The following is a 24,820-nucleotide window of genomic DNA, read 5'->3' as shown; positions in this document are numbered from 1 at the left end:
CCCGTAGCTGCTTGCCACTTTCGGATGTCATTGATTTGAGGCCAAGAATGCCACTGACGTGAATGTCGACAATCTTCCACTTTTCTTTAAAGCGTGCTGTTAGATGTTCCATGGCAGCTGCAAAATTGCCGTCGTTGATTGTCTGTTGATCGATTGTTCCGGAAGCTTCGCCCACCAAACATTTGTCGAGGTGGTAAAGCTTCGTCGCATCCGATTCGCCACCGTGCTTGCTCATGACATCCGTGAAAATTGCCTTGAATTTGAACCAGTTTTCTGGTTTTCAATCAAACGTGGGCAGTGGAGTGTGTAATGGAGCGGATCGTACTCGAACTGGTTGGGATTGCACCGGAGCTGTTTGGACGATCATTTAAGGTTGATGCTTTCCTTCTTGTTTCGCTCCTTCCAGCAGTCTGCACACCCTGGTTCGAACATCGTTGTAAAGCTCCTCGAATTCAACGTATTTATCTCCCTGCTCCGTAGCATGAACAGGCGGAAGTGCGTAAATTTGGTTCTGGAACTGGTTGAATTCGTCGTAGGCAGCGTCAATCGTCTTCAACTGGGTGCGCATTAAAAACTCATCCGGAACTGTTTCCGATTGTTCGTGCCGGAACAGAACATTTCTGATCCGTGTAATTTTGCCCTTGACGGCTCCGCGTTGTAGAACAGTTGCTTGAAATTCTTCCGCCATTTTCTTTTTCTGTTGCTGGCGTTCCCCGATTGGCGTGCTAAACACTTCCACTTTATTTTCCGGTTTCTTCACGGGAGTTGACGACATTTACCCATCCATTCGACCGGTGGGTCCTTCCGCGATTGTGACGACCGAAACCACTTCGAAATCCGGCGATGTAGGACCAAAATGTTTCTCTTCACTGCGAAAAAAGAAAACGCGTGGACTGTACTTGATGTATTTATTTCGACTGACTTTGAAAAAGAAAAAATAACAATAATAATAAAAACTGGAATGTTATTCTGGACAGCGTTGCCAAATGCAGCGATTCGACGAAACAACGCCTATTCCCTATAAAAATAGTAAAAATTATCGAGAATGAAGCAGTCATAAGATTGTTCATATACCTTCATTATAATGTGTGGTATTTTTTATTATATGGCTCTTCGAAATCGGGACTAATTTGCGATTAGGGCGTAACTACTGCCCATGATCGCATATTTGTAACAATCGACAAAAGTAGGCATGGGAGAAATGGAACGATGAAGTCAGATTTTCAGATTTCACCAACTTAGATGAAAGAACTAACAATTTGAAGACAAATCATGGACCTAACTCAAAATTGCAAAAAATGCAATTGTTACAAATATGCGATCATGGGCAGTGTATAAACTATTAAAATTTCATTTCAACAGTACACTGCTTTAAATATAAAATCTGTCACAAGGAAGCGAAAACGCTCCATAATATCACGTGTCATTTAATCATTTGAATGACATTTCGGATCTCACGTCTACGATTCTGAATTATTACGAAAATTTGACGATGTTGAGAAAGACAATAATTTCTCTTCAAGCCGTTCTGAAACTTTTTCTACAAATTGCTACAACTGGTCCATTCAAACGACTGTTTTCGTCAGCAGGACATATTTTGAACGGAATACGTAGACTTGATCCTGTAAGGATGACTATGAATTTTGACGAGTAGCTATCAGGAAACGTCGTCCGATATCGATATTATCGATAAATGCTACCTCGTCAGATCCTTAATAATAACTGATACTTTAATGTAAATACGTAAGAATATTTAATATTATATTATGCAAGGGGTGCCATTTAAAGCATGAGAGTAAAGATAAATGTGCTTCTAGAGTAAGGTGGGACAAGATGAGTCTCCGTGACATTTCAGTGCCATTTTTTAGCACCATATAAATTTCAACGTTTATGTTTTTTTTACATATACAACTAGATTTTAATCTATTTTTAAAAATTTATTTTAGTCGAATATGATTAGATAAAATATTTTTCAGCTTTTCTTATGCCGAACATATTGCCAATACAACATGTAACCTCATAACTAATACAATACGAATAATACTCAGCAAAATGTGCAATTCATATATTTGCACGGAATTCACAATTCAAATTGCATATTTATACTTGATAGGATATGATATGACATAAGGGTTATGAAAACGTGATTAAAAAAATACTTATCTTTAGAATGATGAGATCTTAAAATTAACTGCTTAGGTTTCACATCAGCATCTTTGTCAACATTGATTGCACTTGATCGAGCCGACCTCGAATATGCTGATTCCACACGCTCTTCACGCACTCATCCACGATGCCTGGAATTTCCTGACGGGCCTGTTGGACCCGTTCCTTGAAATAATTACCCTTGGATTCGGCAAACCGTGCCAGTTTATTACCAGTTACGGTGGCCTGTCTGTACCTGCAATGACATCGTTGTTAAAATTATTCGATATTATTTTTAACCTGTTTCGCAATCACCTCTCCAAAGACACTTCACATAGTTTAGCCAGCTCAATGTGCAGTACATCTAACTTGTTCTCTAGCTCTAGGACTTCCTTACATTTTTGATCAATTTCCTTATTGTTAAAATTCGATAGGTCAGGTTCAAATGACTTCATCATGTCGTTTAGCTTTTCCACTTGAGTTTGCAACTCGCTCAGTGACGGATTGAACTCCTGGTGAATCTTAGTGCTGAATTGCTGTACCATCGTTGGGCCCGAAGCTGTATCGTTAAACAATATGCTGGATGGTAGGAAGGTTTCCTGTGCTATAGTCCCATTGGCTGCAACTTCATTACGTGTTAAATATGTTTCGCTACACCGTGCGTTCTGATTTTTTCCAGGTTTTGGCGTGTTCGGAATCATTTTAGACGGTTCTGGCTTAGTAGTGATTGGGTAGCGTCTCGAGGATGTAGTTATATCGATCATTATGACACCACCATTTTCATTCCAATCATCTTGCAATGACGGAGGAACCGCAGTGTCGCAACCAACACGGATGTCGTCAGTGAGGATGCTCTCGTTGCCATTATTTTGCGGTTTGGTATCAAAATACGCACGAGATTCTTGCTCAGCGACAAATGTTTGACCATTGTTTGAAATGAACTTCTTCAGGGTGTACCGGTGTTTGGCGTAGTTCATATCGAAATTCGAAACGGTGGGTTCAGCCAAAAGTTCGGCTTTGTTTTGATCCGGAACCGGGTTTGATGGACTTGGGTTGACCTCAAGAGATTCCGGAATAGATGAATCGCTCATGCTGGGTTGATATTGAAGAATCATTTCTTTTGTCAAGGAGATATTTTTCACGGATGGGCTTTGAGGTTTTGGCACCTCGAGCGAAATTTTTGTAACATCACTTTGGTTTGAACTTGCAGTGAACGATTGTTGGGGTGATAAAGCTGTAAGGAAAGGAAATATCACAATAATATTAATTTATTTTCGCAATGCTCTTCTCGACACTCAAATCTGAAACAGCAAAAATCACAGCTAGGAACAATCAAGTTTTCTGAGAACTCCAATTTAAAAACTAGATTTTGAGTAGATAATTTTTGAAATTTTTAAGGTGAAGTTTGGTTGCGTAAAATTAGTATTGTTCACATAGTAAGTATATATGTAAAAAGTATTACACCCACTTTAAGTAAATATAGTATTATTGAGATTTATTTTAACAAAGTGTTTACAAGTAAATCTAGTCATATCGTTAGTCTCGTGGGGTATTGAACAACTGCAGAGGCTAATGTGATGCTGTGGACACTAAACTCGCCCTGGTAACAAACATGCCGCGTGCTTTTTTTTTAGCAAGGGATAATGAAAATCTGCAAATAGACCCTTGAGAAGAGTAACTCAGGTAGTGTGGGATAGGTGTTACATATATAGAAGCTCACCCGACCGACTAAAACCAAAACCCTTTCGCCAGTCCGTACCCTCCGGCACGCAATTAAGCAATACTTCAGGGGGAGACTATTGATTGAGAACGCTTACATTTAGGATAAATCCGGGTGAGATGACACGTCGGTATATAGATTCTGCACTTCAGAGATCTGGTATAGAACAGACTTGATTTATTAGCGCAAATGTATGTGAAAGGGTGTCATTTGGAGCGAAAACAAAAATGTAAGTAGTAACTGCTGATTCCGCTGGTACAAACTTGTATTTATGCCGCGAAGACATAAATAGTATTTAAACCTTGTAGGTCATTTTTTTCCGAGTGTTGACCAGTTGTAGTCTTAAGCCCTCAGTACACTGTTTGTCATGATGACAAATATTTGTCAAGTTTATCCGGATATCTATCAGACTGATCAGAAATCGACATGGATATCAGGCTGACTTGACAAATATTTGTCATTATGACAAACAGTGTACTGATAGCTTTAATAGACTGTTATCAAGGCTGGGCTCTCCATGTGATACACAGTACTAGCAGACGACTCAAGCTATGTTGCTCGCGAATCTATGACAAAAGGTCGAAAGGACAAAACGTCGAAAGACAAAAGGTCGAAAGACAAAAGGTCGAAAGGACAATACGTCGAAAGGGACAGTAGGTCGAAAGGACAAAAGGTCGAAAGGGACAAAAGGTCGAAAAGGACAAAAGGCCGAAAGGGACAAAAGGTCGAAAAGGACAAAAGGTCGATCAAGAACAAGCTGATAACAAGTTTTGTGTATTCCAAAGGAATTTGTGAAATGCATTTAAATTCAAGCAGAAATTACACACTCATCACATTAATCAAAGTTGAAGAATGAGCCATTTTCAAAGAAAGAGTAATGACTATGAAACAATATTAAGAATATCTAGATAGTTCTGTTAGAGATAAAAAAGATCGTTGAAATAAAACCTGTATTGCACAAGACAGAGTTGTCCTATACAGTTTGCAAAAATATTGCTCTTTTATTTTTCACCATTTAAAAAAATTAAATATAATTCATTCAATGAGTGCAAACAATAGATTGATGTCTAGGTTTTCTAAATGTTACTTTGATCGGTCAAAATAGTGCACGCCTCAGCCATGCAGACGCGTGCATTAAAAATACACCTGCGTGTAATACACGCCAGTGTATTTGATGTGCGGTGTGCGCCATTTTGAAAAATCGAAGTGACATTTAGAAAACTCAAACATCCATCTATTAGTTGTACTCACTGAATGAATTTTATCTAATTGTTAAAAATAAAAGAGCAGATTTTTTGCCAACTGTGTAGGCCAACTCTGTTGCGAGATTGATTCTTTCCGTTTCAGTTTCTTGTCTATTTCGACCTTTTGTCCCTTTCGTCTTTTTGATCTTATTGACATTTTTTTCTTTCGACCTTTTGTCCCGTTCGACGTTTTGTCCTTTCGACCTTTTGTCCCGTTCGACGTTTTGTCCTTTCGACCTTTTGTCCCTTTCGACCTTTTGTCTTTTTCGACCTTTTGTCCCTTCGACCTTTTGTCTTTCGACGTTTTGTCTTTCGACCTTTTGTCCTTTCGACCTTTTGTCTTTCGACCTTTTGTCCCTAACCCGTTGCTCGCTAGGTCACTGCGGCCCGGGGTCGTATTTTTTTTTTTTTTTTCGAGAGTTGACCAGTTGTAGTCTTAATAGACTGGTATCTCGGCTGGGTTCTCCATGTGATACACAATACTAGCAGACGACTCAAGCTATGTTGCTCACTAGGTCACTGCGGTCTGGGTTCGTATTGTGATCATACCGATACATTTCCCTTCCCACAGTCTGTCAGTTTAAAAAAACAAATAATAATAGTGCTGTCCAATGAGCAGCTCGAAGTAGCTCGAAGTTGTTCCCGTCCTGCTCGTTCTTTCTTGTCAACAAATGGGCATGAGCAGGACAGGGAGAAACTTCGAGCTACTTCAAGCTCTCATTGGACAGCACTAATAATAATGAAAGCTCATCACGCGCATGAATGTTTTCCGAATAATTAACATGTAAAGTTGATTTAATGTTTTCTTGGAGCCGACATTCAATACCGAATAGTAGTCTATGTTGACAACGGGTGGTACTGATGCCATCTCCAAGTAAAGGCCGTTCTACAGCGATTAACGCAACGGCGCATCTTGACAGTAATTCTATATTCTCTGTCAAAACGCGTCACCGCGCCCACCACCGCAACCGAGCCATAACACTTTGATGTAATGTGATGGGATCATACTAGTGGACTTTGTTTCAACATGGAATAATTTAAATGGTATCGTAAATATACAATAAATTAATTTAAGTACTATTGCAATAAATCGACATATTAATCTGAGAGCTTCCATTATTTTGGCGGTTGATCAAGATTATGGCGTCATATCCTTTACAGTACTGTCTGATATCATAAATTTCAGTAGTCAAATGGTCATGTTCTATTCCGCTCTTCAAAATTCAAGTCTTTAAAGTCTGGTCCAAGATTCAGTTATCAATGGTATGGCAATGCTTCATTGCGTCTATTTCCTAGCTAAATGAATGAATTTTACGATTATGAAGCATTGATTTATATGAATAACATCATTAAAAATATGTACTACTCGTTGGATAGTCATTTCTATTATTGTGAGTTGTATAATTAATGTAAAACTTGTCTTCTATATTTTAGATCTGTTATTGTCATTGTGTTGTTGTCGGTTGTCTGTCTGTTATGTTTCAACATAAAGGTCTTTTATAACTTTGTCTTATTAGTGTTTTAGACATTGTTAGATACAGTATGTATAAAACTACAAAAGAATTGTTGAGTATTGCCTTACAAATCCTATGTCCTTCTTCTATCTATCAATATCTGATTTCTCCTTTTATCAATCTCTTTTTCTCTTTTATAATCTCAACCTCCACTTTTTTTTCTGTCTCTCTTCTATCTCAGATTTTCAATTTAATATTTTTCTATCCAATAGTACAGTAAACTTCTACCTTGGCTGCTCTAAACCATTTCTGAAAAAAAATTTAAAAAAATAAAATTCTGTTTAATTACTGAATCCAAAATGTTCAATATTATTATTTCATTTTGTTATCAATCTATTTTTTTTAATCCTACGTTTTTTCTTGGCTGATTTCTGGTTTGCTATGACATTACTATTTTGAATTTTTCAACCTGATGTAAATCCTGATAAGTCTAAATAGTTCTCCACTCCCAATTGAAAACATTCTGAAAATTGAATGTCTCTAAAATACAAAGTAGACTTCTCAATTTCAATATATATTACAACCTATCCTATCGTACCTGTGGCCACGCGTTGGCTTCGCCACTTCCAGTTGACGAGAAAATGGTTAATTTCCCGACTCCTTGGAGAGTGCTAATGAGTCCTGCCGGGACATACGATCAGGGGCTCAGTCTGCAAAGCAGCCGATCCACTGTGAATCGTTAGAGGCGCACTGAAGTGCTCCAAATGTGATATGATACACAGATGAATATTATCTTCAGTACCGTCAACCCCAGTGACCTTGGCTAGGGTCACTGCGGCCCGGGGTCGTATTGTGATCATACCGATGTATTTCCCTTCCCACAGTCAGTCAGCTCTTTTTTCTACGGTCAGTCAGTTATAAACCGAACAAATAATGGAAGCTCAACACGTACATAGATGTGTTCCATGTGTTAACATATGTAAAGCTGAATTCATTGTTTCTTGTAGCCGACATTCAATACCTAATAGCAGTCGATGTTGACAACGGGTGGTACTTGTAGCCAGTGTTGTAAAATGTCATTTGCATTGGTTTGTATAATTTTCCCAGAACTTTTGTCTGAAGGTAGCGATCATTCCTGAGGTATGACGAACTTATAGCGCTTAAATGTGCCTACAACTTTGTCTAATAAGACATTGCTGTAAATATGTAATCTGAGGCGTGGGAGACAAAATGTCATTCAAATGACATTATGTCAAATGACACGTGACATTTTGGAGGGTTTTCACTATCCAGCCTCATATGTTATATTTAGGGCAATGTACCCTTGGACAAAAATATAGCCCTACTCAAGCGTTATGAGTACATCTGAAATTATGAAATAAATTTGGCTTCTGAAGAAAATTATGAACAAATTAATCAAATGACATGCAGACGACATTTTACAAGCCTGCTTGTAGCCATGTCCAAGTAACACTTTTAAATGACGATGTTTGTTTTGATACTTGATACTTGATGGGCTACAGCTCTTCGATGAACCTACGCCGAATGGAGTATCCTTCTCCACTGGACTCGATCCTGGGCCAATCGCTTCCAGTCGCCCTGAACATTGAGCGCCCTCAGGTCCTCTTCAACTGCAAAAAGCCATCGTGTACGCGGCCTTCCACGAAGCCTGCGGCCTTGTCCGGGTTCTCTACTAAATATCATCTTCGCTTGACGTTCTTCCGGCATACGAACAACGTGACCAGCCCACCGTAGTCTGCCGTGTTGTATAAGCTTAATAATATCCAGCCCTTTATACACCTGGTACTATTCGTGATTCATGCGACGCCGCCAGATACCGTTCTCCTGTTTACCGCCGAGTATTGTCCGCAGCACCTTACGCTCAAACACTCCGAGAGCTCTCCGATCAGTCTCCTTTAACGTCCATGTTTCATGGCCGTATAAAGCCACCGGAAAAATCAGAGTAGTATACAGCGCGAGTTTTGTTTTCGTTTGCAGACTACGGGACTTAAGCTGGTTACGAAGTCCGTAATAAGCCCTATTTGCAGCTGCAATACGCCTTTTCACCTCGCGGGTAACATCATTATCGCACGTCACTAATGTTCCAAGATACACAAATTCTTCTACCACTTCAAATTTTTCACCATCCAGCACTATTTCGCTACCACCACCACTAATGAACCCACGTTGATTGCCAGCGACCATGTACTTCGTTTTACTGGTACTGCTGGTATTTGCTCCCACTTAAAAGGCACAAAAGCCTCTTCCACGGCACGGCGATCAATTCCGATAATATCGATATCGTCCGCAAATCCCAGGAGCATATGCGATTTTGTGATAATGGTACCGCTTCTTTGCACACCAGCTCTCCTAATCGCTCCCTCGAGCGCTATATTGAACAGTAGGTTCGAGAGTGCATCACCCTGCTTTAATCCATCTAAGGTAACAAATGACGTCGATATTTCATCCGCCACCCTTACACTTGATTTCGATCCGTCCAACGTTATACGACATAATTTTGTACGCCGAATTAAGGAGGGTTATTCCTCGATAATTGGCGCACTCCAGTCTGTGCCCTTTCTTAAAGAGAGGGCAAATGAGGCCGTCCAACCAGCTAGCAGGCATTTCCTCGTCTTCCCATATTTTCGACATAATATGGTGCAGAACTTCATAAAGCTGCTCACTGCCATGTTTGAGAAGTTCAGCCGGGAGCTGGTCCTTCCCCGCAGCCTTATTGTTTTTCAGCTCTTTGACAGCTTTTTAACCTCATCTAGTGTAGGTGACTCCACAGCTTGTCCATCGTCGCTAATATTTATTCTGTTCACCGATGCATCGTCACTTCCTCCATTCGATAAAGTCTCGAAGTGTTGCTTCCACCTGGCAGCCACTTCAGTTTTATCTGTCAGCAAATTCCCTTGAAGGTCGTTGCACATGACGGGAGATGGCGCTGTCTTTCTCCGCACGCCATTGACAGACTCATAAAACCTCCGCATATCGTTCTGCTCCATTTTTTCCTGCGCCTCACTAATAACTTGTTCTTCGTTCTCTTTTTTCTTCCTGCGGTGGGTTCGTTTTTCGGCTGCTCTTGCTTCCTTGTACCGATCTCTATTCGATCGGGTACCTGACACCAACATCCGGCTTCTGGCAACGTTCTTTTCGTCTGTCACTCTCTGACACTCCACATCGAACCAACCCGTCCTGGGTCGCCTCTGTGCAGTGCCTACCACTTCTCGTGCTCACCGCTCCATGGATCGACTCCCATAGATCGTTGATGTTGTCGCTAACGTTGATTGCACTTATCCGTTCGTCGAGCTTCTGGCGGTACTCAGCCGATACTCCTTCCGCCGACAATCGCTGGATATTGTAACGCATCGTTCGCTGTGATCTTTCGTTCGATACAGTTGACAATCGTGATCGAATTTTACTGACAACGAGATAGTGATCAGAGTCAATGTTCGGACCTCTGAATGTCCGCACATCGATAACATCCGAGAAATGGCGCCCATCCACCAGAACATGGTCTATCTGGTTGCAAGTTTCACCATTTGGGTGTCTCCAGGTGTGCTTTCGGATGTTCTTTCGTGCAAAGTAGGTGCTACTGATGGCCATCCCTCTGGCAGCAGCAAAATTTACTAGCCGTAGGCCGTTGTCATTGGTAGCGGAGTGAAGGCTCTCCCTACCGATTATGGGACGGAAAAAGTCCTCTCTACCGACCTGAGCGTTAGCGTCTCCGATAACAATTTTCACGTCATGCTTTGGGCACTCTCCATAGGCTTTATCAAGACATTCATAAAACGGGTCCTTCACGTCGTCGGATTTATCGTTTGTCGGTGCGTAAACGTTGATTAGGCTGTAATTGAAGAATTTGCCTCGTATCCTCAACACACAGATTCGTTCGCTAATGGGTTTCCACCGCATCACTCGCTTCATCTGCTTGCCCATCACTACGAAACCAACTCCATGCTCTGCTTTTTCACTGCCGCTGTGATAGATGTTATACTTGAATGCAGTATTGGTCGTGGGGTCCACGGCTCGGAATTCACGTTCTCCGGATCTAGGCCATCGGACTTCTTGAATAGCAGCCACGTTCACTCCAACCTTCTGCAGTTCACGAGCCAGAAGGCTCACTCGTCCAGGTTCATTTAGGGTCCTGACATTCCAGGTACCGAGTTTCCAATCATAGTCCTTATTTCGTTGCCGGGTCGGTTGCCAAAATTAACGTTCACTTTTCTTCTATCTCCATTTTCGTGGTATTTGAGAGGCTTCAGTAAGCTACCTTACCGGGGTCGCGTAACCTACATCGCGATGATGGTGCTGCCACCTTAGGTATAGCTGACGCGATACAGCATTTCGTTAATCAGCCGCTGGGTACCAGGCAGACGCTGTTTGAGCCGCACCTCCTGGTGAACAGACGCTCGAGGCATACCTTCTCACTCTAGCTGATATCAGAAGGACAACAGAGCCCAGGCTGCACTACCAGCTAAGTACACAACCCTTAGCTGGCGGTCTTTTGTCATCGGACGACCCGTGGAAGCGTGAGATAGCGATGTTTGTTTTACAATATAATAATTTAAGTACTATTACAATAAATCAACACATTAATCTAAGAGCTTCCCTTATTTCTTGCAGTTGAGAACGGATGTCGTCGAGTTAAAAGTATCCTATAAGTTTGTTACAATCATGTCTAAACTTTCATTAGTCCAACAATGTTCACGAAATTTCTGTCCAGTTGTCTGCAATTTCGATTGTTATGGTCAAGTTCTCTTCAATTTTCATGGTATCCAATATTCTTTGGGTGATTAAGTTATTAATCCTATAGAGAATAATGCGATAATAACGATATATTTCCCCTCCCACAGTCAGTCAGCTCTTTTCTACAGTCAGTCAGTCATGAACCGAACAAATAAAGGAAGCTCAGCACGTACACAGTTAGAAAAAAGTACCCAATATTAGGTACTTTTCACTCCAATCGGGGGTTTAGTGTTTGAACCCAAAATTAGGTGATTTATTCTTGAAATCAAGTTAAATTTACTTAATATTAAGTCCAATATACTTAATTTTGAATAGTAACTAACCAAAAGTTACTTAACTTTTGTAAACATGAGATTACTTAACGTTAGGTTCCCACACTTGATTGCACTTGTTGAGTGGTTTAGCTCTTCATTTTATGACAACAAAGGGAAGAGGGAGGAAGATGCAAAAGAAAAAAAGTACCTTAAATCAGGTACCCCCTCTAACCGTGTACATAGATATTATCCAAGTAGTTGACATATAAAGTTAAATTCGTGTTTTCTTGTAGCCGACATTCAATACATAATAGCAGTCGATGATGACAACGGGTGGTACTGATGCCATGTCCAAGTAAACCTTTTGAATGAAGATGTTTGTTTCGCAATAAATTAATTCAAGTACTAATGCAATAACCGCATATCAGCCGAGATGCTCAAAGCTGACCCCATGACATCTGCTCAACTACTGCATCGTTTATTTCATAATATCTGGGACACCGCAACTTTCCTGGTCGACTGGATGTAAGGTTTCTTAGTGAAGGTTCCCAAAAGGGTGACCTGACTGTATGCAATAACTGGCGAGGCATTATGTTGCTGTGTACCGTTCTCAAAGTTCTGTGCAAAATTATCCTAGCCCGGATTCAGGAGAAGATCGATGCGACTCTCCGGCGGCAGCAAGCCGGATTCCGTGCCGGAAGATCCTGTGTGGACCATATTGTCATGCTCCGCATCATTCTGGAGCAGATCAACGAATTCCAAGAGTCCCTTTACTTGGCATTCATTGACTACGAAAAAGCTTTCTACCGTCTCTATCACGAGAATATGTGGGGCACCCTGAGACGCAATGGTGTTCCTGAGAAAATCATCGCCCTCATCGAAGCACAGTACGAGGCCTTTTCGTGTAGAGTGCTGCACAATGGGGTCCTGTCCGACCCTATCCGGGTCGTAGCTGGTGTGAGGCAAGGATGTATTCTATCACCGTTACTGTTCCTCATCGTAATCGATGAGATTCTGGTAGATGCGATTGACCGTGAACCAAACCGCGGGCTGTTATGGCAGCCTATAACCATGGAGCACCTAAACGACTTCGAATTGGCGGATAACGTTGCACTACTCGCGCAACGGCGCTCTGATATGCAGAGTAAGCTCAACGACCTTGCTGATCGCTCCTCCTCAGCAGGTTTAGTCATCAACGTCAACAAAACCAAATCGTTGGATGTAAACACGGTGACTCCTTCCAGTTTCACAGTAGCCGGGCAACCAGTGGAGAATGTTGAAAGCTTCCAATATCTTGGTAGCCAAATGGCGTCAGACGGCGGTACCAAGATCGACATAGGCGCACGGATCAAGAAAGCAAGGGCTGCCTTTGCGAGTTTAAGAAATATCTGGAAAAACAGGCAGATAAGTGAACGCACCAAAATACGAATTTTCAACTCTAACGTGAAATCTGTGCTGTTATACGCTAGCGAAACATGGTGTGTATCAGTGGAGAACACTCAACGGCTGCAGGTGTTCATTAACAGATGCCTGCGGTATATAATTCGGGCCTGGTGGCCTCACAACTGGATCTCAAACAACGAGCTCCATCGTCGTTGTCACCAGAGGCCGATAACAACAGAAATTCGGGATCGGAAGTGGGGCTGGGTCGGCCACACTCTACGTAGGGCGGAAACGAAATCTGTAAGCAAGCATTAGACTGGAACCCAGCGGGGACATCGCAGCAGAGGCAGACCCAGAGGCTCATGGCGGAGAAGCCTCAATAAAGAAATAAAAGAAGTCGACCGAAATCTAACCTGGCAACAGGTTAAAGCGATAGCCGGGCATCGCTCAGGATGGAGATCTTTCAAGTCGGCCCTTTGCACCACCGGAGGTGTACAGGATCCATAAGTAAGTAAATCAATATATTAATCTAAGAGCTTCCCTTATTTTGATGCAGTTGAGAACGGATGTTTGTCAATATGTCGTTCATTTGATAGTATCCTATATGTTACAATCATGTAATTAGTCTATTAGTCTGTACAGTTGTCTGCAATTTCTATTGTTATAATCAATTGTTCTATTCCACTCCTCAATTTTCAAATAGGTTCTAGTTTTTTTAGGTATCCAGCAGCTAATTGTCAAGACTGCATCCGAACAAAAGTTTTGCCTCTACTAAGATCAATACTTAGCAGAACTAATCTATGTTGACCGCTTGAACACTATTTGTTTGAGTATTGTAGAAGCTAGTAGAAACTCAAAATTTCTGTTTTTGTATAGATTTCCCCTTTTCCTTACGTCTATTTACCGTCAACCTGGCAATAATTAAGCAAACAAATAATTGAAGCTCTGAAGACACAAGCAATGTTTTCCGAAAATGTGTTATATTTGAAGAGAATTTAAATATTAAATTGTGTTAAGTGTTTCTTGGAGCCGACATTCAATATCTAAAAGCTATGGCTAAAAGCTAAAAGTCTATGTTGACAACCTGTCTGTATGTCATCTACCACTTGCAGTGATGTCTGGTAATACACGTTTTAACAGTCAAACAGTAAGTTTACTTCTTATTTTGTCGAAAGATGTAATTTTGTTTCAACTTGTTAAATCCACCTATCACATTGTCTTTCTTAGTTTTTTGTGTGTTTTCTACGTAATTCAGTAATTCAGTCGATACTCATTGTAGACTATGTTGCGTCGTTCCTTTATTTTATTTGTCTAATACTAATCTCTCAGGGTCGTTTCCGCATAGATGAAAAATCTAGTTGAAAAGATTGAAAAAGCATCGCTTCAAAGTTGAGCGAAGATAATGAAATTTGCCCATACCTTTTCTAATCGTCTTAAACCTTACAAGCAAGTGGTCGGGGTTCAGCCAAATCGCACCAAGCACTAGAGAAAAATTACTGATTTTTGTGCTAAAAGTTTCGTTTAACAGATTTAATTGAACGCAAATCGTATCGAACATCCCTCAACCCCATAACTGAGAATATCCTACTGCAAATGTACGCTTAAATTGATATGAAACTATTTCCGTTGTCCTTGTATGATCAAAATATCACAAGTCAGTCGAAAAGCCGCTCGGTGCGGTTTGGCTAAACTCCGACCAAGTGTAAAATAACTATCATTATTATGTCGTGGTCAGCTATAGGATTCCCTTTTCGGTGGCAAAATAAAGCTTCATCACGCCTATTCCCTATCTGTTAATAAAATCAAGAATGAAGCCATTATAAGATTGTTTGTACACCATAGTTGTCATGTATGGTATTTTATATTATGACTCTTTAATTTGAGACCTAATAAAATAAGAGATGGGCCACGCTCCTGGTTATGAAAAAAACTTCTACTCAGTGAATCCTATTAATGCCGATAAAGTTGATTACCTTTTCTCTATATATACCTATCTAGCTAGATTTAACCGTAGCTACGACTCATCATCATCAGGGAACACATCAGAAAAGTATTCATTATTACTGAGGAAAGACGCCCACCTCACTGCACTATTCTAAGCTCCAAGACACGATGTCCGTTGGTTCACATGCACATCCATAAAATCAGTGCGTCAATGACAAATTGTGACGCAGCATTGAACAAAAATAGTCAACATGTGATACCACCACGACAGGATATGTCTTTGGTTGCCATATCAGTGCTAATAGCGTAAGCCCACGCCACCCATCGCGGCAAGATCACATATCCGAGGGGAGAAATTTTTATTTTCAATTAATCTTAATTTGCTGTTATAATATAACCATTTACGTATTTTTGGCATATTTTTGCAATGAAATGAGTTTCTACTTCAACCAATGAATTAAATTAATCATAGAAAACTTGAACCTCATTTTTGTCGGTTCAGAATTGTTGGTTTTTTGGCCCTAATCATATGTTGCTCGAGAATCGAGATTATGCAAATCAAACGAAAAATGCCCGATATCATAAGTTTTTTTTTGTTTTCAGTGACATCAAAAAATGTTATCATTTTGTTATTTTTCATTAAACATTCAGTTATCATTTTTGATGTGATTACTATCAACTCGACCACAGTGTCACCCAAATTTTATATTAGAAATGGAAGTATCAAAATATCAAAATAAGTTTTCAGTTTGTTTTAATTCTAAGCTCGGGGAGGCCACTCCGGCTTTAGTCAGAATAAATAAAATAATAATGAACGTATTGCTTTTACAGATTCAAATCTATTGAGACTAAGAGACGTTACTATTGTCTGAACATACTTCACCAGTTTGCGTATGTTGGACATGCGTCCAATGTTTGGAATCTGCACTCATAAGTTCCAACTAAACTGCGAAAGCTGTAGCTTAATTCGACATTGTTGTTTCATAAGGGCGAAAGTCGTTCCGACTGTATTTTCCACTTCCGATTGGTAGAAGACGCGGAGCTCCAGCAGTTCCAAGTGGTTGTTAGCTGGGAGCGGTCCTAGTTGTTGAGGAATTTGCAGGAAAAGGCATTGTTTACATTTGCGACTTTCGCCCTTATGAAACAATAGTGTGGAATTAAGCTACGGCTTTCGCAGTTTAGTTGGAACTTATGAGTGCAGATTGGAACTTATGAGTACAGAAAGCACAGGTATGGCGTACTGAGGGTCGTCGGTTCAAACCCCACTGAAGGAGAATAATTACCTTTAATGCAATTTTATAATTAAATGTTCCGTAAGCTACAAGCCTTCGCAATTAACTACAAACCGGGGAAATTAATGTCTCTTAACATGTGTTAGAGAGCTGTGCCGAAATAACACGCATAAAATTTTTAGATAGGAACCTATACTGCCGTGATACGCATGACTGTCCCATGTACATAGAAAATCCTAGCAAACATGGGACAAATATGCGTATGACGGCAGTATACTGCCCATGATCGCATATTTTTAACACTCGCATTTTTGTGCATTTTGTAGAAAGCCTGTGAATCGTTCAGAAAGCTCAATTTACTGCATCTAATCCCACAACAGGGGCTCTCCATAGCCGTGCGGTAAGACGCGCGGCTACAAAGCAAGACCATGCTGAGCATGGCTGGATTCGATTCTCGGTGCGATTGCGATTTTCGGTTTGGAAATTGTCTCGGCTTCCCTGGGCATAAAAGTATCATCGTGTTAGCCTCATGATATACGAATGCAAAAAATGGTAACTTTGCTTAGAAACCTCGCAGTTAATAACTGTGGAAGTGCTTAATGAACACTAAGCTGCGAGGCGGCCCTGTCCCAGTGTGGGGATGTAATGCCAATAAGAAGAAGAAGAATCCCACAAGAGTAAAACAGGCTTTACTATCTTGCTTATCTGTGGTAAGCTGGAAATGATTGAGTTTGTGGGGAGGATTGACGAACGTTTTACCAAAATGCAAATGTTACAAATATGCGATCATGGGTACTATATAGATGGTTAAAAAAAATGTGCGACTCCTCTAAAAATTTGTTCAAAAGAGTTTCGTTACTCGCGTTAGAGTTTTGGGGTAGGCTGCCCATGATTGTCCGAAACCCTATTTCAACTTTACCACAGTTCAACATTGAAGGGAAGTGGGCAGAAAAGACAGCAATATTTGTTGTGACCTAATTCTAAATGTTTATCCGACCTACCTTTATCTGCATCACGTTCGATAAAAGCACCAACTTTCTTCACGAGTGCCTCAGGAAGATGATGCTTTTTGTAATCACGTCGGATGAATGTTGAGCTTTTTTCATGCTCTGCCTCAACTTCCATAAGCGGAACACGCTGCTTCTTGGCAGATATTTGATCATCTGTTTTTTGTAACACATCAACCCCGAATGTTTGATTCAATGGGCGCTTCTTGTTTTTCGCAACTGCATGGGGTGTCGATTTGGCAAACATTGGCCTGCGAGTCGGAACCATAGGGTTCAGCTGCTCGTCCACAGCAATGTGGGAGATGTTCAAGTTTTGAAACGTATTGCCGGTTTCGTTTTCGGATTCAGACGCAAAATCTATAAACTTTGTAGGTTTCTTTGAGCGAGGAAGCGACAATCGTGGTTCGTGGGGGATTGTTGGTTTCGGAGGCGTAAGATTTTTGTCCTTTTTCACACTCTTAGAATTCATATTGCGAATCGATTGATTGGTAACGTTCTTCGATACTTTTGAGGAAAAATTCTCATCGTTTTTCTTTGGTTTTCTTTTACTGACATTGTTATTTGCTTTTCGAGAAGTCTTCTTTTTCGTAGATTTTTGATTGCTCTCCGAGTCAATGAAATCGTATGGATTGTCCGCCGTCTGATCACGCTTGAAGAATCTTTTCGTCGAACGTTCGACCATCTCATTAATCTTACGTATATTGCTTTCAAGTTTCTTGTCTAAAACTTTTTGAGCTTTGCCAAAAATTCCATATTTCTTCTTGTACGCCTCAAGAGACTGCTCAAATTCATGACTGGACATCACATCAGTACCGGAGGACTCATTCAATACATCCGTGTTCTGCAGGTGCTTTTCCTGAGATGGTATTAAATTAATTGGCTTTACATCTAACGTTTGGATCGGTTTGACTGTATTGACCAACTTTTTTTCGACATATTTGTTGCGCTGTATCTGCGAATCGGCACTTTCGTTCAAAATATCTGACATCGATTGCTTATCAAATAATTTCCTCTTCTTCCCATCGTTCGATTGGGAATCGCGACGGTTCTCGTCACTCTTATGTTTCTTCAAGGGGCTTCGTTTTGTTTCTCGTTTATTTGTTTCTTGTCGACAGTCCTGTTGAAGAGTTTCAAATACTCGCAATCGTTGGACATCTTGCACAACAACACGAACATCTGACGTCGGAACACGGGGCTTTATATTTTCCTTGTTGCTCCCTACAGAGCTTGTAGTGTCCAGCATTTGACAGCGCATGTTCCGGTGCTGCTCAATTGCGTCGCGATTGTCACGCAGACGTGGAGATTGATCGGAGTAATGACTTTTAGCGGGTTCTGATGCATTTGATTCCAAAAGTGAAATATTTAGAAGCCCATCTATATTTGTAGTATTTAATGGTTCGGAATCATCTTTACTAATCGCTTTCATTCGAACCTCGGGTATAACTTCATTTATTAAATAATCACAATCGAAGGAAGACACAACGCTAACGATGAATGTTCCTGTTGGTTCAACCTTTAGCACATCAGGCTCGACTGTGATTTTTTTATACTCTATTAAGAGAAAATGTTTACCATTTCTGAAAAAGGAAAAACGTACGTTACAGTATTACAAAAAAGGTTTCCAGACGATTTTTTTGGAATCGATTGGCCGGCGGAACAAATATAAATTCCTTCTTTAGTCATGTTGGTCTTTGGATAACGGAGTGGTAAATAAAAAAAATGGATAAATTGATAAAATCGTAAAACTCATTAATTTTCTTGAAGAAAACTTTTCTGGAAAAGCTCAATATTTTATTTATTTTTCAAATCAAATTTAATAATAGTTGTTCCGGCTTTCATTGGTGATCTAAATAAATGTCAAAAAGAAGATTTTTTTGACTATTGTATACTTACTCTGTCTTCCAGTCAATTTTGGATACACTTCGATGGTCGATCTCAAGGCCCACAATCAGATCCAAACTTTTATCGTTTCCTCTGACAAGTTTGATGCAACCCGCAAACCGGATTGTGGCCGGTTTAAAATTAACATCCAACCACATTCCATTTGAGTCATTTGGCTGCTCGAACCTGTATTCTCCAATTTGACAATCTTCAACGGGGACGGAATAAGCTGAGAACAAGGGATATCTGTCTTGCAAATTATTGATAAAAAGTCGTACTTCCTAAAATCATAAAGAGAATTTTGAAAACTGTTTTGCGCGAACGAATTTAAATCATCATGCCTTCTGGACAGCAATGGACTTCCAACTCAAGACCTCTTCCCAGCTACCACCTATTGATCTTCCCAACTTGAGAACAAAGTTCTTGCGGTCGTTTGATTTATTTACGGACAGTGATGTAATGTAGACCAATTCCACAAGCTGCCGCTGGATCTTAAAATATCCGAATCGCTTAAACTGCACAATTAATTTATTGCTGTAAACAAAGAAAACTGGTAATTAAAACATTTTAATAGATTCTACTACGACTAACAAATGATTTCCGCAAAATTCGATAACGGTCAGAGTTTCCTTACTGGAGATTCGCTCAAAAATATCCAGCAAACCGTGAAGAGCAATCATCACTGTTTGGTGTGAGATCGCTGTGATGGTACAAATAATGCAGAGGGTTTTCACAATCGTTCCAAGTGTGTCAAGTTCCAAGGGTTTATCCCGGCGATCATTTAGGAATAACTATAACAGAAAAATATGTTATTACTTATTACATTTTTGGTATATATATATTACATTTTTGGTATTATTGTATATCTTGAAATTAAATTTCTATATAAAATAATTTAACTATTATGCTGCCCATGATCGCATAATTGTAACATTTGCATTTTGGTTGATTTTGTAAATCGTTTATCAGTTCTCCCCACAAACTCAATCACTTCCAGCTTACTACACATAAGCAAGATACCTAGTAAAGCCTATTTTACTGTTGTGGTATTAGATGCAGTATATTGAGCTTTTTGAACGATTCACAGACTTTTTACAAAATGAACAAAAATGCGAGTGTTACAAATATGCGATCATGGGCAGTATGGTAGACATCGAAAAAATAAATAAAAATATACAACAAAATATCATTATGATGTTAATGAATTCGTATGCTGAAAGCGAGACTAGTGATGATCAATAGAGAATTCAAATGCGGATATTTTTGGCCTTGAGATAGGCAAAACAAAATTGTACTATGTAAAATATTATCATTACAATTACAACATACACAAAAAACAGATTAATCCATCTAGCGGTAATAATGCCTTTTTCGTGCCATATTGAAAAAAAAAAGGTATTTTGACCATCACTTTTGAGTCCATAGTCAGATCTGTCGAATTTCAAATAGGAAACAAAGGGAAAGGATTTCCCGTCACTCCGAGCCACTTATCAAAATTTAATATTTGTTTTTGGAGGGAACACGCGAGCATTTTCGTTACACCTTAGTATACTAGAAAGGCAAAAACATTGGGACAGGTTTCTGCGTCGAATGCAACTTGTGGCAAGTAAATCGGTTAAGAATTAGTGGCTGAAAAATGAGTGACTTTTTTTTGTGTGATTATTCCGTAATAAAACAGTATTTTGGCCATAATTTCCAATCCCATAGTCCAATCTGGCCAAACAATGGGACAGGTTTCTGCGCCGAATGCAACTTGTTGCAAGTAAATCGGCTAAGAATAAGTGCCTGAAAAATGAATGACACTTTTTTATGTGATTATTCCGTAATAAAAAGTATTTTGGCCATAATTTCCGATCCCATAGTCCAATCTGGCCAATTTCCAATAGGAAACAATGGGATAGAAGTCTGCGTCGGATGCAACTTGTTGCGAGCAAAACGGGTGACGATAAGTGCCCGAAAAATGAGTGACACTTTTGCTATATTTTGGTACGTGGGTGCGCACAGACACACACACATACACACAGACATCACCTCAATTCGTCGAACTGAGTCGATCGGTATATAACACTATGGGTTTCCGAGCCTTTTTTTCAAGAAATATTTATTTCTATTAAAAATGCATTGGGCCCTCCTTAGCCGTGCGGCTACAAAGCACGGCCATGCTGAGGATGGCTGGGTTCGATTCCCGGTGCCGGTCTAGGAAATTTTCGGATTGGAAATTGTCTCGACTTCCCTGGGCATAAAAGTATCATCGTGCTAGCCTCATGATATACGAATGCAAAAATGGTAACTTGGCTTAGAAACCTCGCAGTTAATAACTGTGGAAGTGCTTAATGAACACTAAGCTGCGAGGCGGCTCTGTCCCAGTGTGGGGATGTAATGCCAATAAGAAGAAAAATGCATGAAATACACAATATTATAATTTATTGCACCGCCCTTCTAATTCCACTAAACAATTATTTTTCAAAAAAACAGCATTTGTTACGCGTTATGCATAGGGGTGGGGGTAATTCTGAAAATTGTTCCGGTTTGTTACGAGAGGGTGGGGACAAAATGAATACACCAGGGGGAGAAGGTGGAGCACTGAATCCCTACCCCAACATGTGCGACATCTGGATTTGGTTCTAAACTGTAAACAACAGTGTTAATTCTCTACCACCTTTTGTTATGGCGAGGCAATTTTATGCACACTTTTGTTTTCGATATTTTATCAAAATTAAACACTCAATCATGCAGCAATATAACGATGTGGTATGCTTGAGATACCTGCTTGATTATAGGGACTCGAAAAGAATTTATTTGCAGTAACTAACCGAATATAAAATGTTCACATTAACGATTGCGCCCTAACACCGGTTCTACACGAGCTTTGTTCGCCAGTGACAGGCGTATGAGGCCCTTGGAATAAGGCATTTTATGAGACAGATCGATACAGCTGTTTCTCTCGTGTTTATCTACTTTGACAATTAGTGGGAGCTCATTTGTTTGGTAATTTCGCGTTGAACATTCCAATGGCTCCTATCATCAATTCTGCCTGTTTAACTTTTCGTCTACCAGGGCTTTAGAACAAAGTTTTTCATACGATTCTTAAAACATGTCGTTAGATTATTCACACCATTGCATTTTAAGCATGAAATGCTGAAGAAAACACGAATGAAAAGTAAAACGTTAAAAAAAATATTATGTGTTCGGACCTAATGGAATGTTCACGCAGAATCATATCAAAACAAAACATTAGAAGTAAATAATCGAGCCACCGCGAACCGTCTCATAAAATGCCTTACACTGTGCCGCCAAAGTACTCTTTAATGGGTAAAAAAACACCCATTATGAAGTTAAATAGTTCAACTCATTAAAAGAGTAAACGCTGTTTACTCATTAATGGGTAAATGGCCTGTACGTCAAATTTAGGTGTAATTTTTACCCATTATTGCGATGAGATGTTTTGGCATAATGGGTAAAATTTACTCTTGTTTTGCAAAATAATTCGTTTTAAAAGATAAGTGTAATGATTTGATTTATGTAGATATTTTTTATGTTTAAAGGCATTTGGTTTTTATTAGTCAACTTTAATAGAATGTTTACATAGAAGACATAGAGGAAAACATTAAAGCACTGCCTAAAATGTTGTGCTGCGCGGTGCTGCGATCATCTTCCGTTGTCCTTCACATTGTCCTAAGGAATACCGGTTCACTTTCACCGTCAGCTAAACGCTGAATTTAAAGTTAACCACATCTTCCGGCTACCGATCCCTGCATTTTGGATGATAAGTTTCGCTGACGCTAGTTCATGATCGTTTGCTGAAATTAGTAAAATGTATTGAATTTTTATTTATAAAATAAATTGTAAAAATAGAAGTTTTACCTTATTTGACCATTAGATTTTTTGAATGTTCAAGATGAAAAGACGACATCAAATGTTGGATGCTTGTTTCATATTGGAGCAGTGGCAACAGCAGATGAAACAATTTGTTGGATCCACATCCGGATCAGATTTACGTATCCATGCTCTAAATTTTTGATAGCTTTTAATTGATATCACCGGTTGTTGAACAACGAGATTCTTTCTTTCATTGAGCTGGAATAAAGGAATGTTGAAATAATTGATAATAGCAGCAGAATGCTTCTAATCTTACGTTTCATCGCCATTGATTGCACATCAGGATTTTATTCACTTTATCATATTAAGTTACTTGCTTCCTCACAAGAAGATTTTCACCCATTAATGAGTAAGCATTCAGTTCGATAGAATGGGTTCAAAGTACGCATTATTCAAAAAATTAAAATACCCATTATTTTGACAGCTTCATATATCGCCAAAAAATGAGGAATTTTTACTCCTTAATGAGTAATGCTAGGTTTACAGTGTATACACCACTTGTGAACTATGTTGACAGTTCAGTAGTACACGTAAAAAAATTTAATGTTGTTTATTATTAATATTTCTTATACTTTTTTGCCAAAGCAGGCGCATAATGATATGTATAAGAAAAAACTTATACATGGCATAAGTCACATACATTCGAAAACTTATACTTTTCATTAACTTATGAATGTTATTAGCTTTTTGATATGGGATCATTCATTAGGTGGCATAATGAAGAGTATAAGTATTTTCGAATGGTTTGGTATAAGGTTATTTTTTTACGTGTACACTTTCCACTGACTCCGACAAGGGTCGAGTTCGCGATTGGTTGGCTGCTCCCGAGTCCAGCAAGAAGTACTACTAAAATGTCACCAGATTGAGGTTACGGACAGATGCTGAAAAACCTAATAAACATAATAAGTACGGCCCCTTACAAAAAATAAAAATTAAAACATCTTACCACTACAAGCCGAACATGTTCCCCAAACGTTGCTTCGAAGTGACGACCGGCCTGTACAAATTTCACAAAATGGGACAAATAACGCTTTAGCAGACGCAGCCGTTCTGCCGGATCTTGGTAGCGACTCAATTGCTGCAGATTTTTACGCAGTCGAGCATTAATCTGGTCAAAATTAAGGCCCATTTCTTCTACTATTCCTCTTTCATAAATTTCACACACAATTCAATATAATTACAGAACAGATTTTTAATTCACAATAATATAATCACAAAATTTACACAACAGAATTCAAAAACACTCAACCATGAGAAGCACGCGTGGTTTATCCGAAAAAAACACTGCTTGCTGTGCGTGCGATTTGATGCGAGAGTGCGATTTGAAATTTTGAAATTTAGGGTTCGGAAAAGAGGACGAATTGACGCTTGAACCAAAACAATAAAAAGTCTTTACAAACAAGGATGCTAATCTTCCCGCAGATTTGTATCTGAATAGGCCTTTTCACGAGACGTACACTGCTAAAAAAGTTTACACACAAAAGACTTTGAAGTATGCTTTTTTGACTATAAAGTATTCAATAATTGAATTATTATGACTGGTACTTTCACAGACAAACAGACGTAACACTTCCCATTTCAACATCGTTCACGTGTTCAACGGTTGATTTGAAATCCATCTGTGCTACGCGATTGTGCCAAGAGAGGCGTAAGTGTTCAATCGCTTTGACATTTGATTAGTGTATATGCTGCTGAATGTTTTCTGTGTTGATGACGATGATGATGATGATTGAACGTCAAATGGGAAATAATCATGGTCAACTCTGTTTCTCGCGATTCTGATAACAGATGGCAGTACCCGAATAGAATGGTATAGAATAGAATGGACTGAAGTCGAGTCAAGTACAAGACACTGAAGACGACCACACAGTTGTGGTCGAAATACGTATCTGCAAAGATAACGAAAATTAACTGGTGGAATTAAA

At 39.5% G+C, this 24,820-nt stretch overlaps 1 protein-coding gene across 1 annotated transcript; it reads right to left on the bottom strand.

Annotated features, from left to right (window-relative positions):
• Window positions 1–1,951: 1,951 nt before the first annotated feature.
• On the bottom strand, window positions 1,952–24,284 carry LOC134217482 (uncharacterized). Its single transcript, XM_062696247.1, has 7 exons — window positions 23,842–24,284; window positions 19,608–19,807; window positions 19,358–19,550; window positions 19,029–19,297; window positions 17,130–18,712; window positions 2,461–3,379; window positions 1,952–2,401 (listed from the first exon to the last, which is right to left on the bottom strand). The coding sequence occupies exons 1-7, from the start codon at window positions 24,022–24,024 to the stop codon at window positions 2,203–2,205; spliced, it is 3,546 nt and encodes a 1,181-aa protein (XP_062552231.1). The 5' UTR covers window positions 24,025–24,284; the 3' UTR covers window positions 1,952–2,202.
• Window positions 24,285–24,820: the final 536 nt, after the last annotated feature.

This window comes from Armigeres subalbatus, chromosome 2, assembly GCF_024139115.2.
Source record: "Armigeres subalbatus isolate Guangzhou_Male chromosome 2, GZ_Asu_2, whole genome shotgun sequence".
NCBI classification, from domain to species: Eukaryota; Metazoa; Arthropoda; class Insecta; order Diptera; family Culicidae; genus Armigeres; species Armigeres subalbatus.
This window is presented reverse-complemented; position numbering and strand designations above follow the sequence as displayed.